Here is a 22,674-nt window from a genome sequence, read left to right as displayed (position 1 = left end):
CTTGCCTAAAAGCTACAAAAACCAGCCAGACACCTCGGAAAATTTATACCAACCGTATCCAGCAGGACCCTGCTTTGGCTAAGCAGTATCAGGTCAAAACACCCAACAGATTCGAGGTTCTTACGCAGTGCGATGATAGTGAAGGCGTATGGAAGGTCTTCTAAGAGAATTCTGTTGCAGCTGCATCTAGAGTTGCAGCGTCACAAAAAAGACTGGATCAGCAACAAGTCCCTCGCCATTATTGATCGCAGACGGGAAGCCCGCTTTCGCGGGGACATGCAAGCGTATAGGTAGGAATAGACAGGATATGGGCAGGGTATAGGCAGGGTAATAGGGTATGGGCAGGGTGATAGGCAGGGTAGGAATAGAGCTACGAGGTACCGTCATTATTATATTGACAGGAAGGGTTGTTGCCTCCAAGGAGAGAGTTAAGAGCTTTTCTAGCCGTAACCCAAGGTGGGTACATTTGGCCTTAGAAAGTTGCTATTTGACCACTCGATCGCGTTATCATATCCTGGGACAGGGTATACTGTAAATAGGGTGGTACCAAACCCGATTTTTGCAGAGCCGGTGTGGTAGACACGGGCATAGCATTATAATTTGCGGCCGGGGCTTTCCCCTCCAATAAGTGGTGACACCCGTATATTTCCACGCCAGTGGCGTTGTGGCCTACCAGTATAACACTGGTGGCAAAACACCACGAACAGTGGTGCCAGCGGTAGCTAGCACTACGAACAGCCATTAAATAAAGAGCGTAACAACATGCTGCACAAAGACTGTAAGATCTTCATTGACAATAAAGCACGCGAGCTCCAAGAGGCCACCAAAAAAAAGACATTCGAGCCACATATAAAATCCTTCCAGAGGTCGTAGTTCAATACACTCAAACTACATCGTATCTCCGTAACGCCAGTGACGAGAATATTTATGACCAATCACATTGCCTCTGACAGTGGGAACACCACTTCGAGAAGCTACTAAACTCAGACCTACTTGACAAAATGGAACACCAGATTACTGCTGCTGCTGATAATCCTACACCTGCCCCCAATGGCACTAAATTGACAGCAGAAGAAATTGAAGCAGCAGTATGAAAGCTGAAGAACAACAAAGCACCGGGAGTGTGTGGCCTGACATCAGACCTCCTTAGAAATGGCGATCCCTCCATGACCTTCTGGCTACAAGTGCTGTTTGATACTGTGTGGCGCTCTGAAACGATACCATCAGACCGGGAGACGGGCTTACTTGTTCCAGTCTACAAGAGGAAAGGAAGTAAAGCAGAATGTAATAACTATCGTGGAATAATGCTGCTCTCGGTACCCGTAAAACTTTTCACCATGCTGTTTCTCAAGCGGGCAACAAAGTACCTCCATTGTATGGGTTGTAGGTCCACCACTGAGCAAAGCTATACAATTAGACATCTGATAGAGAAAACTCTAGAAGAAAAAAGGAAGGCATACATTGCCTTCGTCAATTTTCGATCTGCTTTCGACACTGTCAGTAGACAGTCAATTTGGCTGATCCTTCAATCTACTGATGTACCTAAGAAAATTGTCAATCAGTTCAAAGAACTTTACAATAAGACCAAAAGTGCTGTCATTGTAAATGGCTAGCTCTCATCACATTTCCTAATTAGAAATGTTGTTCGGCAGGGCTGCGATGCTGCTCCCAAACTCTTCAGCTGCATCAAGGACCATTTTCTCCACAAAACACTGCTGACGTATCCGTTTGGCATTGATTTTGCTGTAAGAGCTATGTCAGATGTTGACTTTGCTGACGGTGTTGCATTGGTATGCGAAAATCTCACTGACATCAGGACTGCCCTGGAAACGCTAGCATCTGTTACAGAAAAACTTGGTGTAAATGTAAACTGGACCAAGATCAAAATATTGCCTGTAGACAAGACAACATGCAACCCCCTGAAAACTATAGAAGTATTTGGCCAAGTATTTTGGCCACCTACCTTGGTTCATTTGTTTGCCCAAAAGAAAATCTAGATGCAGAGATATCAGCGATGGTGGCAAAGGCGAACACCGTTTTCGGCCGCATACTGAGGACAATATTCCACAAGCTTAGATCAGCCGTTTCACGAAAGCTTGCATTTACTCTGTCCCAGTAGCAAGTGTTCTGTTGTACTCTTCAGAGACTTTGCCTTTGACTCAGTCGCAGATGATGAAGGTAGATGCTGTCCAGACAAAACACCTTCGCAAAATCGAACACCTTAGGTAGCTCGACAGGCTATGGAACATGGATATCCTCCGGTCTTTTAAACTACCACCACTGTCCAAACAGATTGAGTGCCGCTCGCTGCGTTGGTATGGTCATTTAATTCGCCTACCCACTGAAACACTTTTTCATCTTATATTTGACTTCGATCCAACTGCAAACGGCTGGAAACGCCCCAGAGGTAGACCACGTATGAGATGGGCGGATACCATCTGCGAACGACTCACAGCGTGGGGAATTGACCCAAGCGAAGCTCCTACCCTTGCCTAAAACAGGCCATTCTGGAGACGACTAATGGCGCTGATGTCGGATTCCGTCTACGCTGGCGACGCTGCCGAGCAAGAACTTTAAGTCAAGTCAAGTAAGTCAAGTTACAAAAGGCACTAGATTTAGCAGCATTTTTTTTCAAATGAACCCTTAAACACCTCTCTGTGATATTTTAATATCCCTCTAGTAAGTACGTGAGTAAATTACACACACAAGCGAAACACAGCATATGATATAAAAGATGCAATGAAATCACCTCTGATGAATAACAATACTATCGGATGCAATTAAGAAGAAAATCAACGATACATTCACTACACTTTTCAAACCTTAAAGCAAGTTCTTTCATTTTCAACGTAATATTAAAAACTCTGTATTTCTTAACAATGTAAGTATTCCTGATCCGTGAGGGAAGGCCAAGAAAAACCTTACAATATCTAAAGAACCGTCCATGGATTATAAGGCATTCAGTCTTATTATATTCACTTTTCGCGCAGGATTCATTGGAGTCTATTTATTCTATATAAACTATCTAATCTATTTAATTTTTGTATTCAATAACTTCCTCGCTTTTTTTCTTCTCGTCTCGCCGTAAGTTAGTAAGTGACTGTTTTCTTTGAATAAGTGACTCGTATGTCTTCTTCCTTTTATCAGGCCAAGGAGCCTTTTAGAGGATTGTAAAGTGTTTTATTGCATATGTATTTAATCACGATATGTCTAAGGTAATTTTATATTTAATCTGTTTAAATATAGAATTAATCTGTTTTTATATTTAATCGTGATTAGATATAATATAAACCCAATTAAAAAAATGTCTAAATAAATCACACAAATACCCCCGAAATTAATTACCCCCTTAAATAACTTAACAATTTGAGGGCGTAGCCAAACATAGGAATAAGCAATTATAACAACTGTGGTGTTTTTGGCGAAATGTAAGAATTTATATGGCTGTGCAAAACTTTTCAGTTTGTGGCCCTGTTTTCACTGATCTTATTGCACAACTAAAAAACACAATAAAGGATCAAAATCTTCTTGCCTTTATGGCAATAAGGAAATCCTTTTATATGAAGGCAAAACTTACGAACAGGAGAAATTTATAATCGTGATTATGTTTAATCACGATATAATCACGATATTTATCACGATAAATATTATACATATATAAAAATTATTTCGTATGTGAGGGGGTTACTCCTCCTCAACATTTCGCTATTTACGCAAGAGTTTTTTAGCACTTAAAAAATAAACTTCTTATTGTTCTAATTAAACGAACCTTTCGAACGTTTCAGGAGTCGTTCTTAAAGAATTGTGACAAAAATTCAAAAGTTAGCGTAAAGAGCGAGAAGCTGAGGATGGTTAATCCCCCAATATACGTAATAAGTGTCCCCTAATATACGTAATAAGTGTTAATAATTTGTGTACGTTTTAAGTTTTAATGTTGCTCCTTACTTTCAGTTGAAAAAAACTTTTTTTTATTCAATTTCTGGTAATTTTTAAATTTAAAGCCAGGAAATCTGGATCCATCTCCACAAGAAAAATCTTCCCCCCAACGAATATATTCTCTAGGCAATTCAATCCTGGTGAAAATTTACACCAGTCAATTACCCTTAACACCTCCGCGCGTAAACCTGAGTCAACAGAAGGAAAGCGAGACATAAGAAGAATTTCGTAAAGGAATTCTGGCAAATTCCTCCAGCATAAAATTTACCGTGAAAAATTCACCCCCTACAAAATTCCCTCCCCATGGAACATTCTCCCCTTGTAAAATTCCCGCAGTGGAAAATTCGTCCCCCTTCCCACCGAAAAAATGTATTCGGGTGCAATAAAAAATGTAATCCCCAGGGGTAGGAAGCATGAAATTAGGTGATATAGAATTTGTTTACTCAGGCAGGAAGGATGGGTTACATAGACAGGGAGTAGGGCTCATGATGAATAAGGAAGCTGCTAAGTCTTGTTTAGGCTGGGAAGGTATTAATAATAGAATACTAATTGCTCATTTTATGACTAGTAAGTTCAAGGTATCAGTTATAGTAGTATACGCCCCTGTAGAACCGACAGGTGGAGATACTAGTGACTCAGATGAATTCTACTTACAGTTACAGGAGCAAATAGACAAGGTCCCACGTAGAAATATGATGTTATTACTGGGAGATTTTAACGCCCAGGTTGGTAGAAATAGGGATTGATGGTATCCTAGCCTAGGTAAATTTGGTGTAGGAAAAGAAAACAGTAATGGATATAGACTTTTGCAATTTTGTAGGTATAACAATTTAGTTATAATAAATACGGTGTTTGGTCATAAAATGGCTTATAATTTAACATGGTATTCACATGATGGTAAGACAGCAAACCTTATTTATTATGTTATAGTAAATTGAAGACTGGCAGGATCAATACAAGATACTAGTGTATATAGGAGTGCTGTTATTGATGTTAAAAGTAAAGATCACCATCTAGTAGTGTCAAGGATTAATTTAAAGCTGAAATATCGGAATGTTAACTACCTCCCAGGAAGTTATTATGTTGGTAGACTCCAGGATGAGAATTTGAGAGAAACTTTCCAGGAACAGTTGAATACTAAACTTGAGAGTTTAAAATTTGATAATGTGGAAGATGGTTGGAATAATTTTAGAAAAATAATTTGTGAAGTTGCTGAAGGTGTATTAGGGAAAAAAGCTAGAACTGCAGCTAAGAATATTAGTGAAAAAGCTTTAAGTTTAATAGAAAGGAGAAAGGACTTGTACAAGAATTATCTGAGTGATAGATCACATGAAAACAAAAGAAATGTAAAGAAAGTGGAGAAAGCAATGAAATATGAACTAAGGAGGTGTGAAGTGGAGGCCATGGATAACATTGCCGAGGATTTAGAAGATGCAGCTAGACGGCATAATACTAAAATATTGTACTGGCACGTTAACAAATTGAGAGGTAGTAGTCAATCCGGACTTGTCCCAGTTAAAGATAGGAATGGGGTGGCAATTAGCGATAAGACAAAAGCTAAAGCAAGATGGGCCGAACATTTTGAGAATTTGCTTAACCGAGATAGAGTTGCAGGAAAAGATATAGAGGAAAATGAAAAAGTTTGTGATACCTTGGATGTGAAGGAAGATTTGTTTTATGAGGAGGAATTAGAAATAGTACTAAAAGGATTAAAAAATAATAAGGCTCCAGGTGCTGATAGGGTAGTAAATGAGTTTCTTAAATATGGTGGCTCTGAGGTTAGAAATAAGTTATTGGAGATTATGAATATGATTTTTGAAAAAGGGGAAGTACCTAATGATTTTAGGAAAACCTTAATTAAGCCACTTTATAAGAAAGGTGATAAAAGTGAGTGTGGTAATTATCAAGGCATTAGTCTGGTCTCTGTAGGTAGCAAATTGCTTAGTAATATGATACTTTTTAGACTGAGAGATGCCGTAGACAAAGTTTTAAGAGAAGAGCAGTGCGGTTTTAGAAAAGGTAGAGGATGTGTTGACCAAATTTTCACTCTTAGGTTAATAATTGAGAAGTGCCTAAGTTTTCAAACACCTTTGGTCCTCAGTTTTATAGATTATGAGCAAGCGTTCGATTCTGTTGATAGAGGAGCTTTAGTAAAGGTTTTATCCTTGTATGGTATACCAGACAAATACATTAAAGTGATTAGTGCTATGTACGAGAATAACACTGCTGCGGTTAAGGTAGGAAATGAGGTTAGCAGCTGGTTTTGTATTAAATCAGGAGTTAAACAGGATTGTGTTCTATCCCCCTTTATATGGATTATTTTGATGGACTTTGTTTTAAGGAGCACAGGAAAGGCAATGGGAGACCACGGAATCCATTGGGGAGGCAAATGTCTCCTGGACTTAGATTATGCTGATGATTTAAGCAACCTAAATGAAAGTGTGAGCAAAATGAATGAAGTTTTAGAGGTTTTGCGAGTTCAGGGTGCTAGTATTGGTTTGAAAATTAATGTTACGAAGACTAAGTCACTAAGGCTAGGAATAAGTGAAGATGAAAAGATGACGTTGGGTAATGAAAAGATTGATCAGGTGGGCAGTTTCACTTATCTTGGTAGTATTATTAGTAAAGATGGTGGGAGCAGTGAAGATGTTAAAAATAGAATAGCCAAGGCTCAGGTTGTTTTTTCACAGTTAAAAAAAGTCTGGAAGAATAGGAAGATAAGTCTGCAAACCAAGATTAGAATCTTAGAAGCTACAGTGATGACAGTGGTCAAATATGGCTCTGAAGCATGGACGCTCCGAAAAGCGGATGAAGATTTGCTCGATGTTTTCCAGAGAAATTGCTTAAGGATTGTTCTGGGTACCCGGCTGACTGACCGTATTTCAAACAATAGGCTATACGAAAAATGTGGTTCAATACCGCTTTCTAGGTCTATAATGAAAGAAAGGTTGAGGTGGTTAGGGCATGTTGTTCGGATGAAGGATGACAGATTGCCGAAGATTGTTCTTTTCGGCCAACCATCTAGGGCTAAACCGAAAGCAGGCCGTCCTCGTCTGGGTTGGGAGGACGTCATAAAGAACGATTCCAAGGAAATGGGAACTTCGTGGGCGGGTGTAAAAAGGGAGGCTTTGAATAGATTGGGGTGGAGGAGGAGCGTGCGTAGCTGTGTTGGCCTCAGGCGGCTTGGTGCTAAGGTGAGTTGTTAGTAGTAGTAATAGTAGTAATAACAAATACTATACGTAAACAAAGGGCAAATTTTATAACCTAAAGACCTTTTTCCAGGGGCTGTGGGGGGTCATGATTTCTCCAGAGGCATAGTTATTCGGTCTTTCAGCTATGCTGGACAAAATGACTCTCTCAAAATTTTGATCAAACGATTCTGAGAAAAAAGGGGCGTGGGAGGGGTCTAATTGACCTCCAATGTTTTGGTCTTTTTAAAAGGGTATTAGGAATTTGTATTTCCGTTTTATTGAGCACGCTCCCGCACTGGGTCGCTACGATCACCCTTGGAAAAAAAAATAATAAATACGCATCCGTGATCTTTCTTCTGGCGAATAGTACAAATTCCACATTTTTGGAGGTGGAAGCTTGAAACCTGTACAGTATGGCTCTCTCATACGCAGAATTCGACGGTGCAATTTTCATTTAGATTCTATTACTTTTAGGTGTGTATCCCTTTTTTTCAAAAATCAGGCAAATTTTCTCAGGCTCGTAGCCTTTGATGTAAGACTAAACTTAATTAAACTTATATATTTGAAATCAGCATTATAGGCAAATTCTTTTGATATATCTATTAGTATCGATCTTTTTTTTTGGGGGGGGAAGTTTCGGTTACTGTTGAGACGGCTCGCTCCTACTTACAGTTCGTTACCACCAACGTGTGATAAGATGCAATTTTTCCTTTCACAGATAGAAAATTCTTGGTATTTTTATTTAATAGTATAAGCTAAAAATATTTTTAGTTAGTTTCAAAGGTCTTTTGAGTTTGCAAGTTTTTTTTTGTGCAAGAAATCTATTTTGATGCTGAAAGTGAGTGTGTTGGAGCATAATAATTGTGCTTATTCAGTAAGCTATTTTAATTAATTGCAATAAGCCTTGTTGACTGTAAGGAGAGTCAAGATTTAACGCAACATTTCATAAAAGTAGAAAAGATAGAAGTTTGGAACCGCACTTTCCCTGTCTAAGTATTTCTTAGACAATGCTTGCGAAAAAAGTAGTATAAACAGGTTTATCAAACAAATATCTTGTCCTTCCAATTTCTGCTTCTGTAGTACAAATTTGAACTTAAAATCAGGGAAAAACATATATTGTTCATCCAGGCTGTATTTAAAGTTTTTGTTCGGGGAGGGGGTTATTTCCAGTCGGGAGTAGTCGGTTACATAAAAACCTTATAAAACGAAATAAAAATTTGTACATTTGAATTTTTGTTACTTGTTTACAAAACGCATATTTTTTTCTGGGGGGCGGTGGGTTCAAAATAGATAGACTCCCCCAAATGTGATCTTGTTGTCCAAGAATCTTAGCCTATTTAATTATTAGGTGGGACTGCGGTATGGCTTAGGCTCTAGTAAACTCCCAAGAGAGCCCTAAATGCTATTAACAATCTTTAATAGTTTATAGAATAAGTGTTGTGAAAATAACAAAATTAATTACGTTGTCTATTTTAAATTATTTTAGTAATAGTTATAGAGAATAAAGGCTGTATCTATACTCTTGAGCCACTTGGCATGTAAAATTGTGTATTTCAAAAATATAGTTGCGGGATTAATATCTTCATCCACTGTAAATTAGAGCCCAGAGCCATGCCCAGATTTACCAATAGGCCCAGGTCTAGGGGGCGCACAATACCAGAAGGTGCAATAAATCATCACTGAGTGATTTTTTTTTTCTTTATAAAAACTGAACTGATGGGAATTATTTATTTATTTATTGAAAAACGCGTCAATAGATACAACAAGACGGAGCACTTAAAAGAAAAAAGAAGAGAAAAAAAGAAGACAAAAACTATAACAAAATGAACCAACAAAGAATACGAATCACTGATTCACTGAATGAGCAGATGTGACCATTCGTGTACATTTCGCCGTATTTTTCTATTATGCTTCGCTATTCGCGTAGCGACGGCGACGTCAGGGTCTGCGACTTTAAAATTTTCAATTACATGCGAATTCCTATACCATGGAGGAAGACGAAGCAAATACTTCGCAAAACGCAAACACATCGCTCTGATTATATTCTGGTCAGTTTTAGTGAGAAATTTTCAGAAGGGCGTGGCATATAAAATGTGAGGAAGAGCGATGGCGTTATACAAGCTAGAAGGAGCCGGTTGAATCGGAGTTTGCACGATACAACTGAAGCGTCCGACGCTGAAATTCGTCGTTTAAGCTGTTCAAGGAGAAGTTTTCGGTTATGACGGATAGACGAACCTATGTGTAAACCTAGATGCATGAGGTGATCCACTGTCTGGATAGCGCTAAAAACAGGGGCAGTGGTTGTAGCACAAGAATTCGATTTCAAACCGAATAGGACGATTTCCGATTTTGAAGAGTTGAACTGAAGTCCAACTTTTAGATATTTGGCTTCAAGGATTTCGAAGATATCAATTGTACGCTGAAGGGTTTTGCTAAGATTCAGGATGTCGTCCGCGTAACATACCAAAGACAAGTTAGCAGATGACAGAATCAGTGAAGATGGACATTGATCTTGTGCATCAAGGACACAGTTATTGAAAAGATCGGGAGAGGTGACTGCTCCTTGACGCGCTCCTTTCCTTACTGGAACTAGTCAGGTGCTCGGAATGGGGGTCAAACCCTTGTCAGGAGGTAGCTTCAGTCGGATTCGTAATCTAGAATACAGATTCCTGAGAGAACGAATGACAGCTAGATTCAACCCACGTTTACCGGCCTTCAAAAGCATCGCCGTATGGATTAGAGAGTCGAATGCACGTCTAATATCGTGTCCTGCCAAAGAAAGGCTCTCTCCAGAAGATTCGGCATCTATCAAGATATTAGCAACGACCGTTAAGGCATCACCACACCCATTTCCTCGCTTGAAGCCGAACTGATGCGGAGGAGTGTAGCATACTTTTTCGAGTTCCTCTATAAACAGTAACTCGAAGAGCTTGCACAGTGACGTAGCTACAGTTATCGGACAGAATGCTGTACATTGAGTTTCAGATTTTCCCTTTTTTGAAATGGGAGTCAGATCTCCGATGCAGAAAGAAGCAGGGACAATCCCTTGAGATAAAATCATCTGCATAAGCAGAGAGAGATGTGCCGCGAGAAGCTTACCTCCGTGTTTCAAGTGGATCACACTGACTTCGTTAATGCCAGATGAGCCTTTCCATTTGAGTCTACAGCTGGCATCTTCAATAGAGCGGGTACTGGCAATAAAATCTTCATCGGGATGAGAAGATAGAAACTGATCCAAGGCAGCCTCGTGAGGTTGTTCGATGGAGGGGTCAGGAGCTGAGAGCTCCAATTCGTAATGGGCATACCATTCATCTTCAGGAATATCGGCTGGGAATGGCGAAGAAGAATTTTTTGCAGAACGAAAGACAAACTTTAAGATCATATTTCTATCTTGTTTGGCACGGACAGAATAATGATTGACTAGATTTTTCCGATGCCGAGCCAGGGCCTTAGAAAACTTTCGCTTCATTAAAATCCGTATGCTGTTCACAAGACCCATATTTGGACATTCACACTCTTTCCATACTGAAAACAAAAATTTTGCTTGACTACATGAAATGACGAGATCTGGATTTGAGGACTACCCGGGAGTGATTCCCTTACGAATTTTCTGCACAGGAACAACTTGTTTTTCTGCGAAGTGGAGAGCATGGCAGATTTCTGCACAATATATATCTAGACAAATCGAAACCTCTTTTTGAGGTAACTGGAGGGACTTCTGAAGGAGATGAAATGGGACGCTGATTTTATTCAGGACTGAATTTACCGACTCGATGAATAAGACTTGATCAATTCTTGACCAGTCACGACGGTGTCGAGGTGCTGAAGGAGCAAGAGGTGTGGTTTGGTGACCAGAAGATGGCATACCGACAGAGCAAGTTATAGGAAAATGATCAAACAACTGATAATCAAACACAAACTTTATCATATCCGCTCGCAAATCTGACGATACGATAACGTGAAGTTCGCGAAGACGTGTGAACATACGTAAAATCGGACGATTTATCTAAAACACACAAGAAATCACTAAATAAGCCTTTAACTAGTGTTGTACGCGGTGAAGCTTGAAAAATCGGCTCGGGCAGATTACACTTAAAGTTACCGGCTATAATGCAAGGTAAACCTAAGTGTCGAATTTTGTCTATACATGTTATTGTCGAGGTATCAAGGTGCACTTCGTCACCACGTTGATTTTCAGCTAAGAGTGCTGTATCACCTCTCTCTTTCATTAATTTTTAGCTCAACAATTGAGTTCTGTTCAATGCTTCCAATTGAGTTCTGTTCAGTGCCGAATTTTCGGGATTTCATCAAAAATTTCGCAAAAACGGAGCGGCAAAACACTTGAGCCTAGAAGCGTCATGGCTTTAAATCCGGCCTTCCCTAGAGACCCAAAATTTTCTGTTTGTTGAAATTTGTTTAGTCTTAGTTAATGAATATTTTATCTTTAACTTATAATTTTTCTTAATGCTAGGTTTCGTTGAGATTGGTGGCTACAATAAGATGATCGAAGGCTTTTTTAACGCATTTCCTCAAAATATCAGCAACTTGGAATGTGCCAGAATTCCAGATTATTCAATGCATTTACTTCGAGATCCATTACCTGGAAAATCTGACTTACCTTGGACGGGAGTGGTTTTTTTACTATCTCATCCATTTGGTATTGGTGCTCTGATCAGGTACATTGAAACTCTATCTTGCCTCTTTGAACACTCTCAACGCTTTCTTTTTGCAAATACAGAGCTTAAATCGGGTTCAGAGTAGCCTTCTTTACGAGGGTTTTAAAAGAGTGTTTCCTTGGATACGCAAAGGCTGGTGTCTAAAATAATATGCTGTTATGCTAGTAAACTGTTATGCTAGTATGCTAGTATTGTGCTAGTAAACAATTTTACTTACCAAAGATCCGAGGAAAACCAAATTCTCTGCGAAGCAATCAGAATTAAACAGACAAAAAAAGGTGCAATAAATACTTTAAAAAAGGAAAAAAATACACCGTATGACTTAGGGCACTCTGGGTGGGCAGATGCTTATAGGCAAAGCCATAGCCAGGGGAGAGGGAGTTACCTGGTTTAACCCCGTCCCCTGAAATTTTTGTCCCACTCGTAATAAAGTAACAAAAATACATATAAACAAATTTTTCGTGTATTTTGTATAGTTATTGGTAGCTTCACGCCCCCCCCCCAAAAAAAAAAATTATCTCCCCGAAAAAGAATCCTGGATACGCCCTTGCGTATAGGTGTCGTGGGGTAATTTTCCAGCAGGCTCCGTCAGTGTCAAACCGATGCCTGGAAGTGCATAAACAGACAAGAGGAATACATTTTTAAGCCACGGTGGGCATAATAAAAACGGAAAAATGGAAATAATATAATCAAACTGATTGGATATGTTTGTTTTGATAAATGGGGTAAACTCACAAAAGAATCAGAGCCGAGGGGTCAATACAAACTGAACTTAATTTAGCGAACCCTTTTCTATGATATCTTCTTTGTTGGCTACAACTTTTGGATAACTAAAAAGAACTTTGTTTTTGCAATAAGTAGTGGTGGGAGTCCGCAACCCTTCCCCCTCCCCAATGGTGTGAGTCTGCAAAGATTTTACGACGTCTAAAATTAAGATTAAATCGATCCTAAGGTTGGGTGTAGAAGAAACAGTGTCATAATAGCTTCCAAAAGAAGCCGGTATTATAATAGGAGATTACATGAATTGGCATCTTCTTTTAAAGTTATTAATTAAAAAAACTTTTTCCACAAAATAATTTTTCCAAAGAAAAGTAAAGAACTTCATTAAACAAAAAATGAGCAAAAATAAAATCAAATAATCTACAAAGCGTGAAACTACCACAAATCAGCATCGATAAATAAGTAAAACCAAAAGCAAACAGAAATTCAAAAAATACCCGAGTCAAACTCAAACCGAGCAGAAATTAAAATAAGTTGGGCGCAAACTTATGCCTTCCCAAGGCCAGAACCAAATTTGCACTTTACTAAAAAAATACAAATGAATGTGCAGTCAGTTTTATATACATATACTGATATTTAGTACCGTAATCAAAGTGTTCATAATATTTCATTTATTAAAGATATAAAAGTAAAAAGATTTTTTATTTTTTCAGTAAAGTGCAAATTTTGTTCTGGCCAAGGGAAGGCATAGGGGTTTTGAGCCCAACTTATGCTAATTTCTGCTCGTTTTGAGTTTGACTCGGTTATTTATTGTAATTTCTGTTCGTTTAGGGTTTCATTTAGTTATCGATGCTGATTTGTGGTAGTTTCACACTTGGTAGATTATTTGATATTATTTTTGCTCATTGTTTGTTTAATGAAGTTCTTTATTTTTCTTTGAAATACTTATTTTGTGGAAAAAGTTTTTTTTAATTAATTTCTTTTCGTTTTATATTGACACGGTCTTTTTAGAGAAAAAGAAAATAATATTTTAAATCTTTTCATTTTTTTAAGAATTTATAGTTTGGCCTGAGATTTGTATGCTGGACAAAAATTTTCAGTAATTTTTAACAACATACACCTTCTTAAAAATCTGGAGACAAATAGTAGTGTTTAATTTAGTTTCATACCTCCTCTAGTTGACCTAAAATGGAAAACTTGATACCATTTGCATGAAAATCTGTTTACTTTCTTTGATAGCTTGGATACACTTACGCTATATTGATTTGGTTAAATTTTAAGAGCAGAAGCAGCCCCGAAAGTTTGAACATAATACCCTCAGTCGTTCTTGGGATACTGCTGAGATACTTTATTGGGAATTAGCATTAACATGGTGCATTTTGATTTAATCTTATGACGACATTTAGTTTTTAAACATAAAGCCAAATGGGAGGGTAGGCTAGGGAGTGGGTTTAGTTCCCCTCCAATCACTTTCGACTATTAAAAAGGGCATTAGCCCTTTCTATTTTCAATCGAATGAGCCCTTTTCGAAGTTCCTACGGCAACTCTTTCGACAAAGTGCCCTGTCTAAACAACAAAAAAAAAAAAAAAATAATACATTATACCCACATCGATCTTTACTATAAAAAAGTCGAGCCTTCCAATCACTTTCGACTATTAAAAAGGGTACTAGGCCTTTCTATTTCCAATTGAATGAGCCATTTTTGAGTTTCTACGACAACACTTCCTATAAACACCTTATATGCCCCAGGGCATAAATTACAACCCTTACTCTAAGGGCTGTGAGGGTGGTTGTCAACCTCTAAAACCTAATTTCCAGAACTTTCAACTACGTTAAACAAAATGGCTATCTCAAAATTTTGATTGGATGTGTCTGGGAAAATAGTGGGCGTGAGAGGGGCGTTAGTCTTTCTCCAATCACTTTCAACTATTAAAAAAGGCACTAGCCTTTTCAATTTCCAATCAAATGGGCCCTTTTGAAGTTTCTACGACAACGCTTTCAATAAAAACCTTATATGCCCCCAGGGGAAAACTTACAACCCTCGCTCTGAGGGCTGGGAGGTTGTCATCTTCAAAGATCTAATTTCCAGAACTTCCTACTACGTTGAACAAAATGGCTATCTGAAAATTTTGATTGGATGTGTTTGGGGGAATGGTGGGCGTGAGAGGGGGGGTTAGTTACACTCCAATCACGTTCAACTATTATAAAGGGAACAAGCCCTCTCAATTTCCAATTTAATGAGCCCCTTTTGAAGTTTTTACGACAACTCTATCATTAAAAACCTTATATGCCCCCAGGGCATAACTTACAGCCTTTGCCGTGGGGACTCTGGGGGTTTGTCGTCCTTAAATACATAATTTCCAGAACTTTCAACTACGTTGAACAAAGTGGCTATCTCTAAACTCTGATTGAATGTGTTTGGGGAAAGGGTGGGCGTGAAAGGGGGGGGGGGGGTCAATTGCTCTCCGCTCACTTTCGACTATTAAAAAGGACAATTTCAATTTCCAATCAAATGAGCCCCTTTTGAAATTTCTACAACAACTTTCTATACAAACCTTATATCCCCCAGGGCATAACTTACAGCCCTTTCACTGAGGCTCTGATGGGGTTATCATCCTGAAAGACCTAATTTCCAGAACTTTCGACTACGTTGAACAAAATGGATATCTCAAAATTTTGATTTGATGTGTTTGGGGAAAGGGTGGGCGTGAGAGGGGGTTTAGTTGCCCTTCAATCACTTTCAACTATTAAAAGGGGACAAGCCCTTTCAATTTTCATTTGAATGAGCCCTTTTTAATGTTTTTACAACATCGCTTTCTATAAGAACCTTACATGCTCCCAGGGCATAACCTGCAACCCTTGCCCTGAGGGTTTTGGGGGGATGGGTTGTTATTCTTTAAGACCTAAATCCCAAAACTTTCAACTGCGTTGAATAAAATGGCTATCTAAAAATTTTGATTGGATGTGTCTGGGAAAATGGTGGGCGTGAGAGGGGCGTTAGTCTTTCTCGAATCACTTTCAACTATTGAAAAAGGCCCTAGCCCTTTCAATTTCCAATCAAATGAGCCCTTTTGAAGTGTCTACGACAATGCTTTCAATCAAAACCTTATATGCCCCCAGGGGAAAGCTTACAACCCTTGCTCTGAGATCTGGGAGGTTGTCATCTTCAAAGATCTAATTTCCAGAACTTCCTACTACGTTGAACAACATGGCTATCTGAAAATTTTGATTGGATGTGTTTGGGGGAATGGTGGGCGTGAGAGGGGGGTTAGTTACCCTCCAATCACGTTCAACTATTATAAAGGGAACAAGCCCTCTCAATTTCCAATTTAATGAGCCCCTTTTGAAGTTTTTACGACAACTCTATCATTAAAAACCTTATATGCCCCCAGGGCATAACTTACAGCCTTTGCCGTGGGGACTCTGGGGGTTTGTCGTCCTTAAATACATAATTTCCAGAACTTTCAACTACGTTGAACAAAGTGGCTATCTCTAAACTTTGATTGAATGTGTTTGGGGAAAAGGTGGGCGTGAAGGGGGGGGGGTCAATTGCTCTCCGCTCACTTTCGACTATTAAAAAGGACAATTTCAATTTCCAATCAAATGAGCCCCTTTTGAAATTTCTACAACAACTTTCTATACAAACCTTATATCCCCCAGGGCATAACTTACAGCCCTTTCACTGAGGCTCTGATGGGGTTATCATCCTTAAAGACCTAATTTCCAGAACTTTCAACTACGTTGAACAAAATGGATATCTCAAAATTTTGATTGGATGTGTTTGGGGAAAGGGTGGGCGTGAGAGGGGGGCTAGTTGCCCTTCAATCACTTTCAACTATTAAAAGGGGACAAGCCCTTTCAATTTTCATTTGAATGAGCCCTTTTTAATGTTTTTACAACATCGCTTTCTATAAGAACCTTACATGCTCCCAGGGCATAACCTGCAACCCTTGCCCTGAGGGTTTTGGGGGGATGGGTTGTTATTCTTTAAGACCTAAATCCCAGAACTTTCAACTGCGTTGAATAAAATGGCTATCTAAAAATTTTGATTGGGTGTGTTTGGGCAAAAAGTGGGCGTGAGAGGGGGATTAGTTGCCCTCAAATGACTTTCGACTATTAAATAGGGCACTAGCCATTTGAACTTCCAAGCGAATGAGCCCTTTTTCAAGTTTCTAGGACAAAGAATTCAATAAAAACCTTATATGCCCCCAGGGCATAACTTATAACCCTTGCCCTGAAGACTGTGTGGGGGTGTCCTGGTCAAAGGTATAATTTCCTGAACTTTAAACTGTGTGGAACAAAATGGCTATTTAAAAATTTTGATTGGATATGCTTGGGGAATTGGTGGGCATGGAAGGGGTTTTAGTTGCCTTCCAATCACTTTCGGCTATTAAAAAGGGCACTAACCATTTCAATTTACATTCCGAATGAGCCCTTTTTGAAGTTTCTATGACAACGCGTTCTATAAAAAACTTATATGCCCCCAGGGCATAAGTTACAACCATTGCCCTGAGGGGTGTGGGAGAGTGTCCTCCTCAAAAACATAATTTCTATCTGAAAATCCACAACGCTGAACAAAATGGCTATCTAAAAATTTTTGATTGGATGTGCTTGGGGGAAAGGTAGGTGAGAGAGGGGGCTAGTTGCCCGCAAATCACTTTTAACTATTAAAAATGGCACTAGACCTTTGAATTTCCAATCGAATGAGCCCCTTTTCAAGTTTCTACGACAAGGATTTGAATAAAACCTTATATGCCCCCAGGTCATGACTTATAACCCTTGCCCTGAAGACTGTGGAGGGAGTGTCCTGCTCAAAGGTATGATCTCCTGAACTTTAACTGCGTGGAACAAAATGGCTATCTCATTATTTTGATTGGATGTGTTTGTTGAAATGGTGGGCGTGGAAGGGGTGTTAGTTGCCTTCCAATGGCTTTCGACTATTAAAAAGGACACTAGCCATTTCAATTTCTAATCGAATGAGCCCTTTTTGAAGTTTCTACGAGAAAGTGTTCTATAAAAACTTTATATGCCCCCAAGGTATAACTTACAATCTTCGTCCTGAGGGCTGTGAGGGGTTTGTCATCCTCAAAGACCTAATTTACAGAACTTAAAACTACGTTGAATAAAATGGCTATCTCAAAATTTTGATTGGATGTGATTGGGGAAAAGGTGGGCGTGAGAGGGGGGTTAGTTGCCCTCCACTCACTTTCGACTATTAAAAAGGGCACTAGCCCTTTGAATTTCCAATCGGATGAGCCTTTTTTGAAGTTTCTACGACAACGATTTCTATAAAAAAAAATATTATATGCCCCCAGGGCATAACTTACAACCCTTTCCCTGAAGGTTGTGGGGGAGTGTCCTCCTCCAATAAATGATACATTGTGCCAACATCGTTCTTATATGCCCTCAGGGCATAACTTAAAACCCTTGCCCCAAGGGTTTTGGGGGAGTGTCCTCCTCAAAAACATATTTTCTATCTGGAAATCAACTACGCTGAACAAAATGGCTAACTCAAAATTTTGATTGGATGTGTTTGGGGGAATGAATGGCGTAGGAGGGGGGCTGGTTGCCTTCAAATCACTTTCGACTATTAAAAAACCTTTGAATTTCCAATCAAATGAGCCTTTTTTCAAGTTTCTACGACAAAAATTTCAAAAAAATTTATATGCCCCCAGGGCATAACTTATAACCCTTGCCTTGAAGACTCTGGGGGGAGTGTTCTGCTCAAAGGTATAATTTCCTGAACTTTAACTGCGTGGAACAAAATTACTATCTCAAAATTTTGATTGGATGTGTTTGAGGACATAGTGGGCGTGGAAAGAGTGTTAGTTGCCTTCCGATTACTTTTGACTATTAAAAAAAGGCACTAGCCATTTGAATTTCTATTCGAATGAGCCCTTTTTGAAGTTTTTACGACAACGCGTTCTACAAAAACTTTATATGCCCCCAAGGCATAAATTATAACCCTTGTCCTGAGGGCTGTGAGGGGGTTGTCATCCTCAAAGACCTAACTTAAAGAACTTAAAACTACATTGAATAAAATGGTTATCTCAAAATTTTGATTGGATGTGTTTGGGAAAAGGTGGGCGTGAGAGGGGGGTTAGTTGCCCTCCAATCAGTTTCGACTATTAAAAAGGGCACTAGCCCTTTGAATTTCCAATCGAATGAACTTTTTCGAAGTTTCTAACACCTTCTATAAAAACCTTATATGCCCCCAGGGCATAACTTACATCCCTTGCCCTCAAGGCTGTAGAGGAGTGTCGTCCCCAAAAATAATTTCTATCTGGAAATCAACTATGCTGAAAAAAATGAGCATCTCAAAAGTTTGATTGGATGTGTTTGGGCGAATGATGGGCGTGGGGGGCTAAAAGGGCACTAGCCCTTTGAATTTCCAATCGAATGAGCTTTTTCTAAAGTTTCTACGACAACGCCTTCTATAAAAACCTTATATGCCCCCAGGGCATAACTTAAAACCCTTGCCCCAAAGGTTGTGGGGGAGTGTCCTCCTCAAAAACATATTTTCTATCTGGAAATCAACCACGCTCAACAAAATGGCTATCTCAAAATTTTGATTGGATGTGTTTGGGGGAATGATGAGCTTGGGGGGGGGGGCTAGTTGCTCTCCAATCACTTTCAACTATTAAAAAGGGCACTAGCCCATTGAATTTCCAATCGAATGAGCTTTTTCTAAAGTTTTTACGACAACGCCTTCTATAAAAACCTTATATGCCCCCAGAGCATAACTTACAACCCTTGCCCCGAAGGTTGTGGGGGAGTGTCCTCCTCAAAAACATATTTTCTATCTGGAAATCAACTACGCTCAACAAAATGGCTATCTCAAAATTTTGATTGGATGTGTTTGGGGGAATGATGAGCGTGGGGGGGGGCTAGTTGCTCTCTAATCACTGTCAACTATTTAAAAGTGCACTAGCACTTTGAATTTCCAATCGAATGAGCCTTTTTTGAAGTTTTTACGATAACGCCTTCTATAAAAACCTTATATGCCCCCAGGGCATAACTTAAAACCCTTGCCCCGAGGGTTTTGGGGGAGTGTCCTCCTCAAAATCATATTTTCTTTTTGGAAATCAACTACGCTGAACAAAATGGCTATCTCAAAATTTTGATTGGATGTATTTGGGGGAATGATGAGCGTGGAGGGGGGCTAGTTGCCCTCCAATCACTTTCAACTATTAAAAAGGACACAAGCCAATGCAATTTCCAATCGAATGAGCCCTTTTTGAAGTTTCTACGACAACTCCTTCGATACGAAGTGCCCGGGTGTAGAGGAAAAAAAAATAAATAATACATTGTGCCCACGTCGTTCTTTACTTAGGCAGCGCTATCGCGCTGCCTATGATTCAAGCTGCTTTAAGGTGTAAACTACTTCACAATTTATAATGCACACATTTTCTTTTAAAAATAAGTTGAAAAATTTGATGATGTAGCGTTCTGTGAGGGCTATACGGGCAAAATAGGATTGAAACTTTATGTACAATATGACCTAGGCCGGATGGCCTTTTAAAGCTCACTGGAAAAACAAAAAAGAACAAGTTTTTTTTTTTTAACTGAACGTAAGGAGCGACATTAAAACTTAAAACGAACAGAAATTATTCAGTATATGAAAGGGGCTGTCCCCCTCAACGCCTTGCTCTTTATGCTAAAGTTTGAGTCTGTCTCACAACTTTATTTTTAAAAACAATAAAAAACTTTACTTACGATCGTTTTTATTAGTAATAAATATACGTAACTTACAAGTTAACTTACGTAACGAACTTCTATATTCGTATACTTTTATTAAGTATATTATGGGTGTTCTCCCTCCTAGTCAATACCTCGTTCTTTACGCTAAAGTTCGATTTTTTTCCCATTTCTTTAAGAATGACCCCTTAATCACAAAGGCCGTTTATTAGAATAAATAGCTCTTATGAAAGTACTAAAATAAACTTTAGCGTAAAGAGCGAGGTATTGACTAGGGGGCGAGCTCAATCACATATGTAATAGCCTCTGTTTTTTTTAAGTTTTGATGTTGAAAAGTTTTCAGTTGAAATGTTTTTCAGTTGTTTTTTTATTTAAATTCTGATCGTTTTTTAAATAATGCTGGGAAATCTGGCACCCCTTCATAGTAATGTCCCTTCCCCCATAAAAACTTCCTTCATGGAAAGATTCTCCCACGTAACCCCTGATCCACCCCCCCCCCCCCCGCTGTCAGAAAGAATTCCCCCTGAAAACGTCTGTGTACTTCCCAATAAACATTAATATATGTAAACATTGGGCAAAGTTCATAACTTGCAGCCCTTCCCCCGGGGACTGTGGGGGATTAAGTCATCCTCAAAAAAATAGATATTATATTTTTCAAAATGGCTTTCTCAAAATTTTGATCAGGTGACTTTTGGCAAAAATGAGCGTGGGAGGGGGCCTAGTTGCCCTCCATTTTTTGGTCTCTTAAAACGGGCACTATAACTTTTAATTTCCGTTCCAATGAGGCCTTCCACGACACTCTAGGACCACTGGGTCGATTTGATCACCCCTGGAAAAAACAACAAATAAAAACGAATCCGTGATCTTTCTTTTGGCAAAAGATACAAAATCCCACATTTTTGCAGATAGGAGCTTGTTACCTCTTCAGTAGGATTCTCTGATATGCTGAATTTGATGGTATGATTTTCATTAAGGTTCTATGACTTTTAAGGGGTTTTCCTTTTTTTGGAAAGTAAGACAAATTTTCTCAGGTGCGTGACTTTTGATCAGTATGATTGAAATTAATGAAACTTCTGCATTTGAAATCAGCATAAAAATCTGATTCTTTTGATGTATCTATTGGTATCCAAATTTCTTTTTTTAGAGTTTCAGTTACTATTGAGCCAGGTCATTCTTTACTTACAGTTCGTTAATACGAACTGTTTGATAAATGCATCCTCAGAAGAATATTTCGAATCCCTCAGCTTGATTATATAAAGCCAAAAAATTAATTTTTATCTGAAACTGTAAGTGAGAAAGTTCTTAAGGACAAAATAGGGGACTTCATGAAAATTTCAGTTGGTAATCAGATTAGATCTTTGGTCTCTGAAAATATATGCGTTACATTGATCAGTCAAGTTTTTAGCCTTTTTTAAAACCTAATAGATGTAATTAAAGGAGACAGTTGTGTGAGTCACCATCTTCCTATTGATTATCTTCTAAGAAGGCTTCGGAAGACTGTAATGAAACATTCTAAAAGCTAGATTGAGCAATGATACTATTGCTCTTTTAATTTCAATTTTATTGGTTTTGTTTGCTTAATAATCTTTCAATTTTTTTTTTATATGAATAATTTTACCATAATTTTATGGAATAGTTAAAATCCAAAGGCCAGATGTTAGTGTTCTATGACCATCAATTAAGGTTCAACGTGCCCATGTCTTCAGATTGAAGTTGAACTTTGCAATTACCGATGTTAAGAGCTGAATATTTGTTTTTAAAATTGGGGGTAGATAGTGGGGGGGGGCTCTAGAAAACCTTGTTTTTATTTTACTGAAAATATTTTAGTACCTATTTTTATATCTTTTGAGGCGTTGTCCCATGGCGATCGATGTAGTTGTTTCAATACTGAAATATTAAAACAATTAATTTACAACCTTCTTGCCTTCTCAAGACCAGGAAATAATTTGTTCTTTTTACTTTAACAAGTACAAAATTATTAAAACTTTAAGGAATAATATCTATTAAACTGACAATACAGTCATTTGTTGTTTTTTTGTTTTTTTTTTCGTAAAGTACAAATTATGTCCTGGTCTTGAGAAAGCAAGGAGGATGTCATCCCTATTCATATTAATTTTTGCTCGTTTTGAGTTTGACTTTATCATTTGTTGTAACTTCTGTTCTTTTTTTGTTTCATTTGTTTATTGGTGGTGGTTTGTGGTAGTTTTACGCTTGGAAGATTATTTGACTCCGTTTCTGCTCATTTTTGGCTTGATGGAGCTCTTTACTTTTCTTTGAAAAACTTGTTTTTTTTAAATTTTTTAAATTAATTATTTAATATGACGAGGGATGGCAATTCACGAAAATTTAGCGGGAGGCACAACATTGGTTTTTGAGAATCTAGAAAGAAGGTGCCAGAGGTTGTTATTTCATCCTTTTTTTTCAATGAAAATACATAAAAAAAGGATTCTTT

The 22,674-nt window shown here is 38.5% G+C and overlaps 1 protein-coding gene across 1 annotated transcript in view; it reads left to right on the top strand.

The window, feature by feature from the left end:
• The window catches only part of LOC148946297 (sodium/glucose cotransporter 1-like), a 124,994-nt gene that overhangs the window by 68,219 nt on the left and 34,101 nt on the right, over window positions 1-22,674 (top strand). Inside the window, 2 exon segments of the mRNA XM_089098360.1 lie at window positions 11,599-11,763; window positions 11,766-11,803. Of these exon segments, the coding sequence (XP_088954486.1) occupies window positions 11,599-11,763; window positions 11,766-11,803 (203 nt within the window).

This window comes from Artemia sp. Qi Xiang Cuo, chromosome 12 (assembly GCF_049724085.1).
Source record: "Artemia sp. Qi Xiang Cuo chromosome 12, ASM4972408v1, whole genome shotgun sequence".
NCBI lineage: Eukaryota > Metazoa > Arthropoda > Branchiopoda > Anostraca > Artemiidae > Artemia > Artemia sp. Qi Xiang Cuo.
Note: the sequence above shows the minus strand (reverse complement) of the source record. Positions and strands in the feature narration are given on the sequence as shown.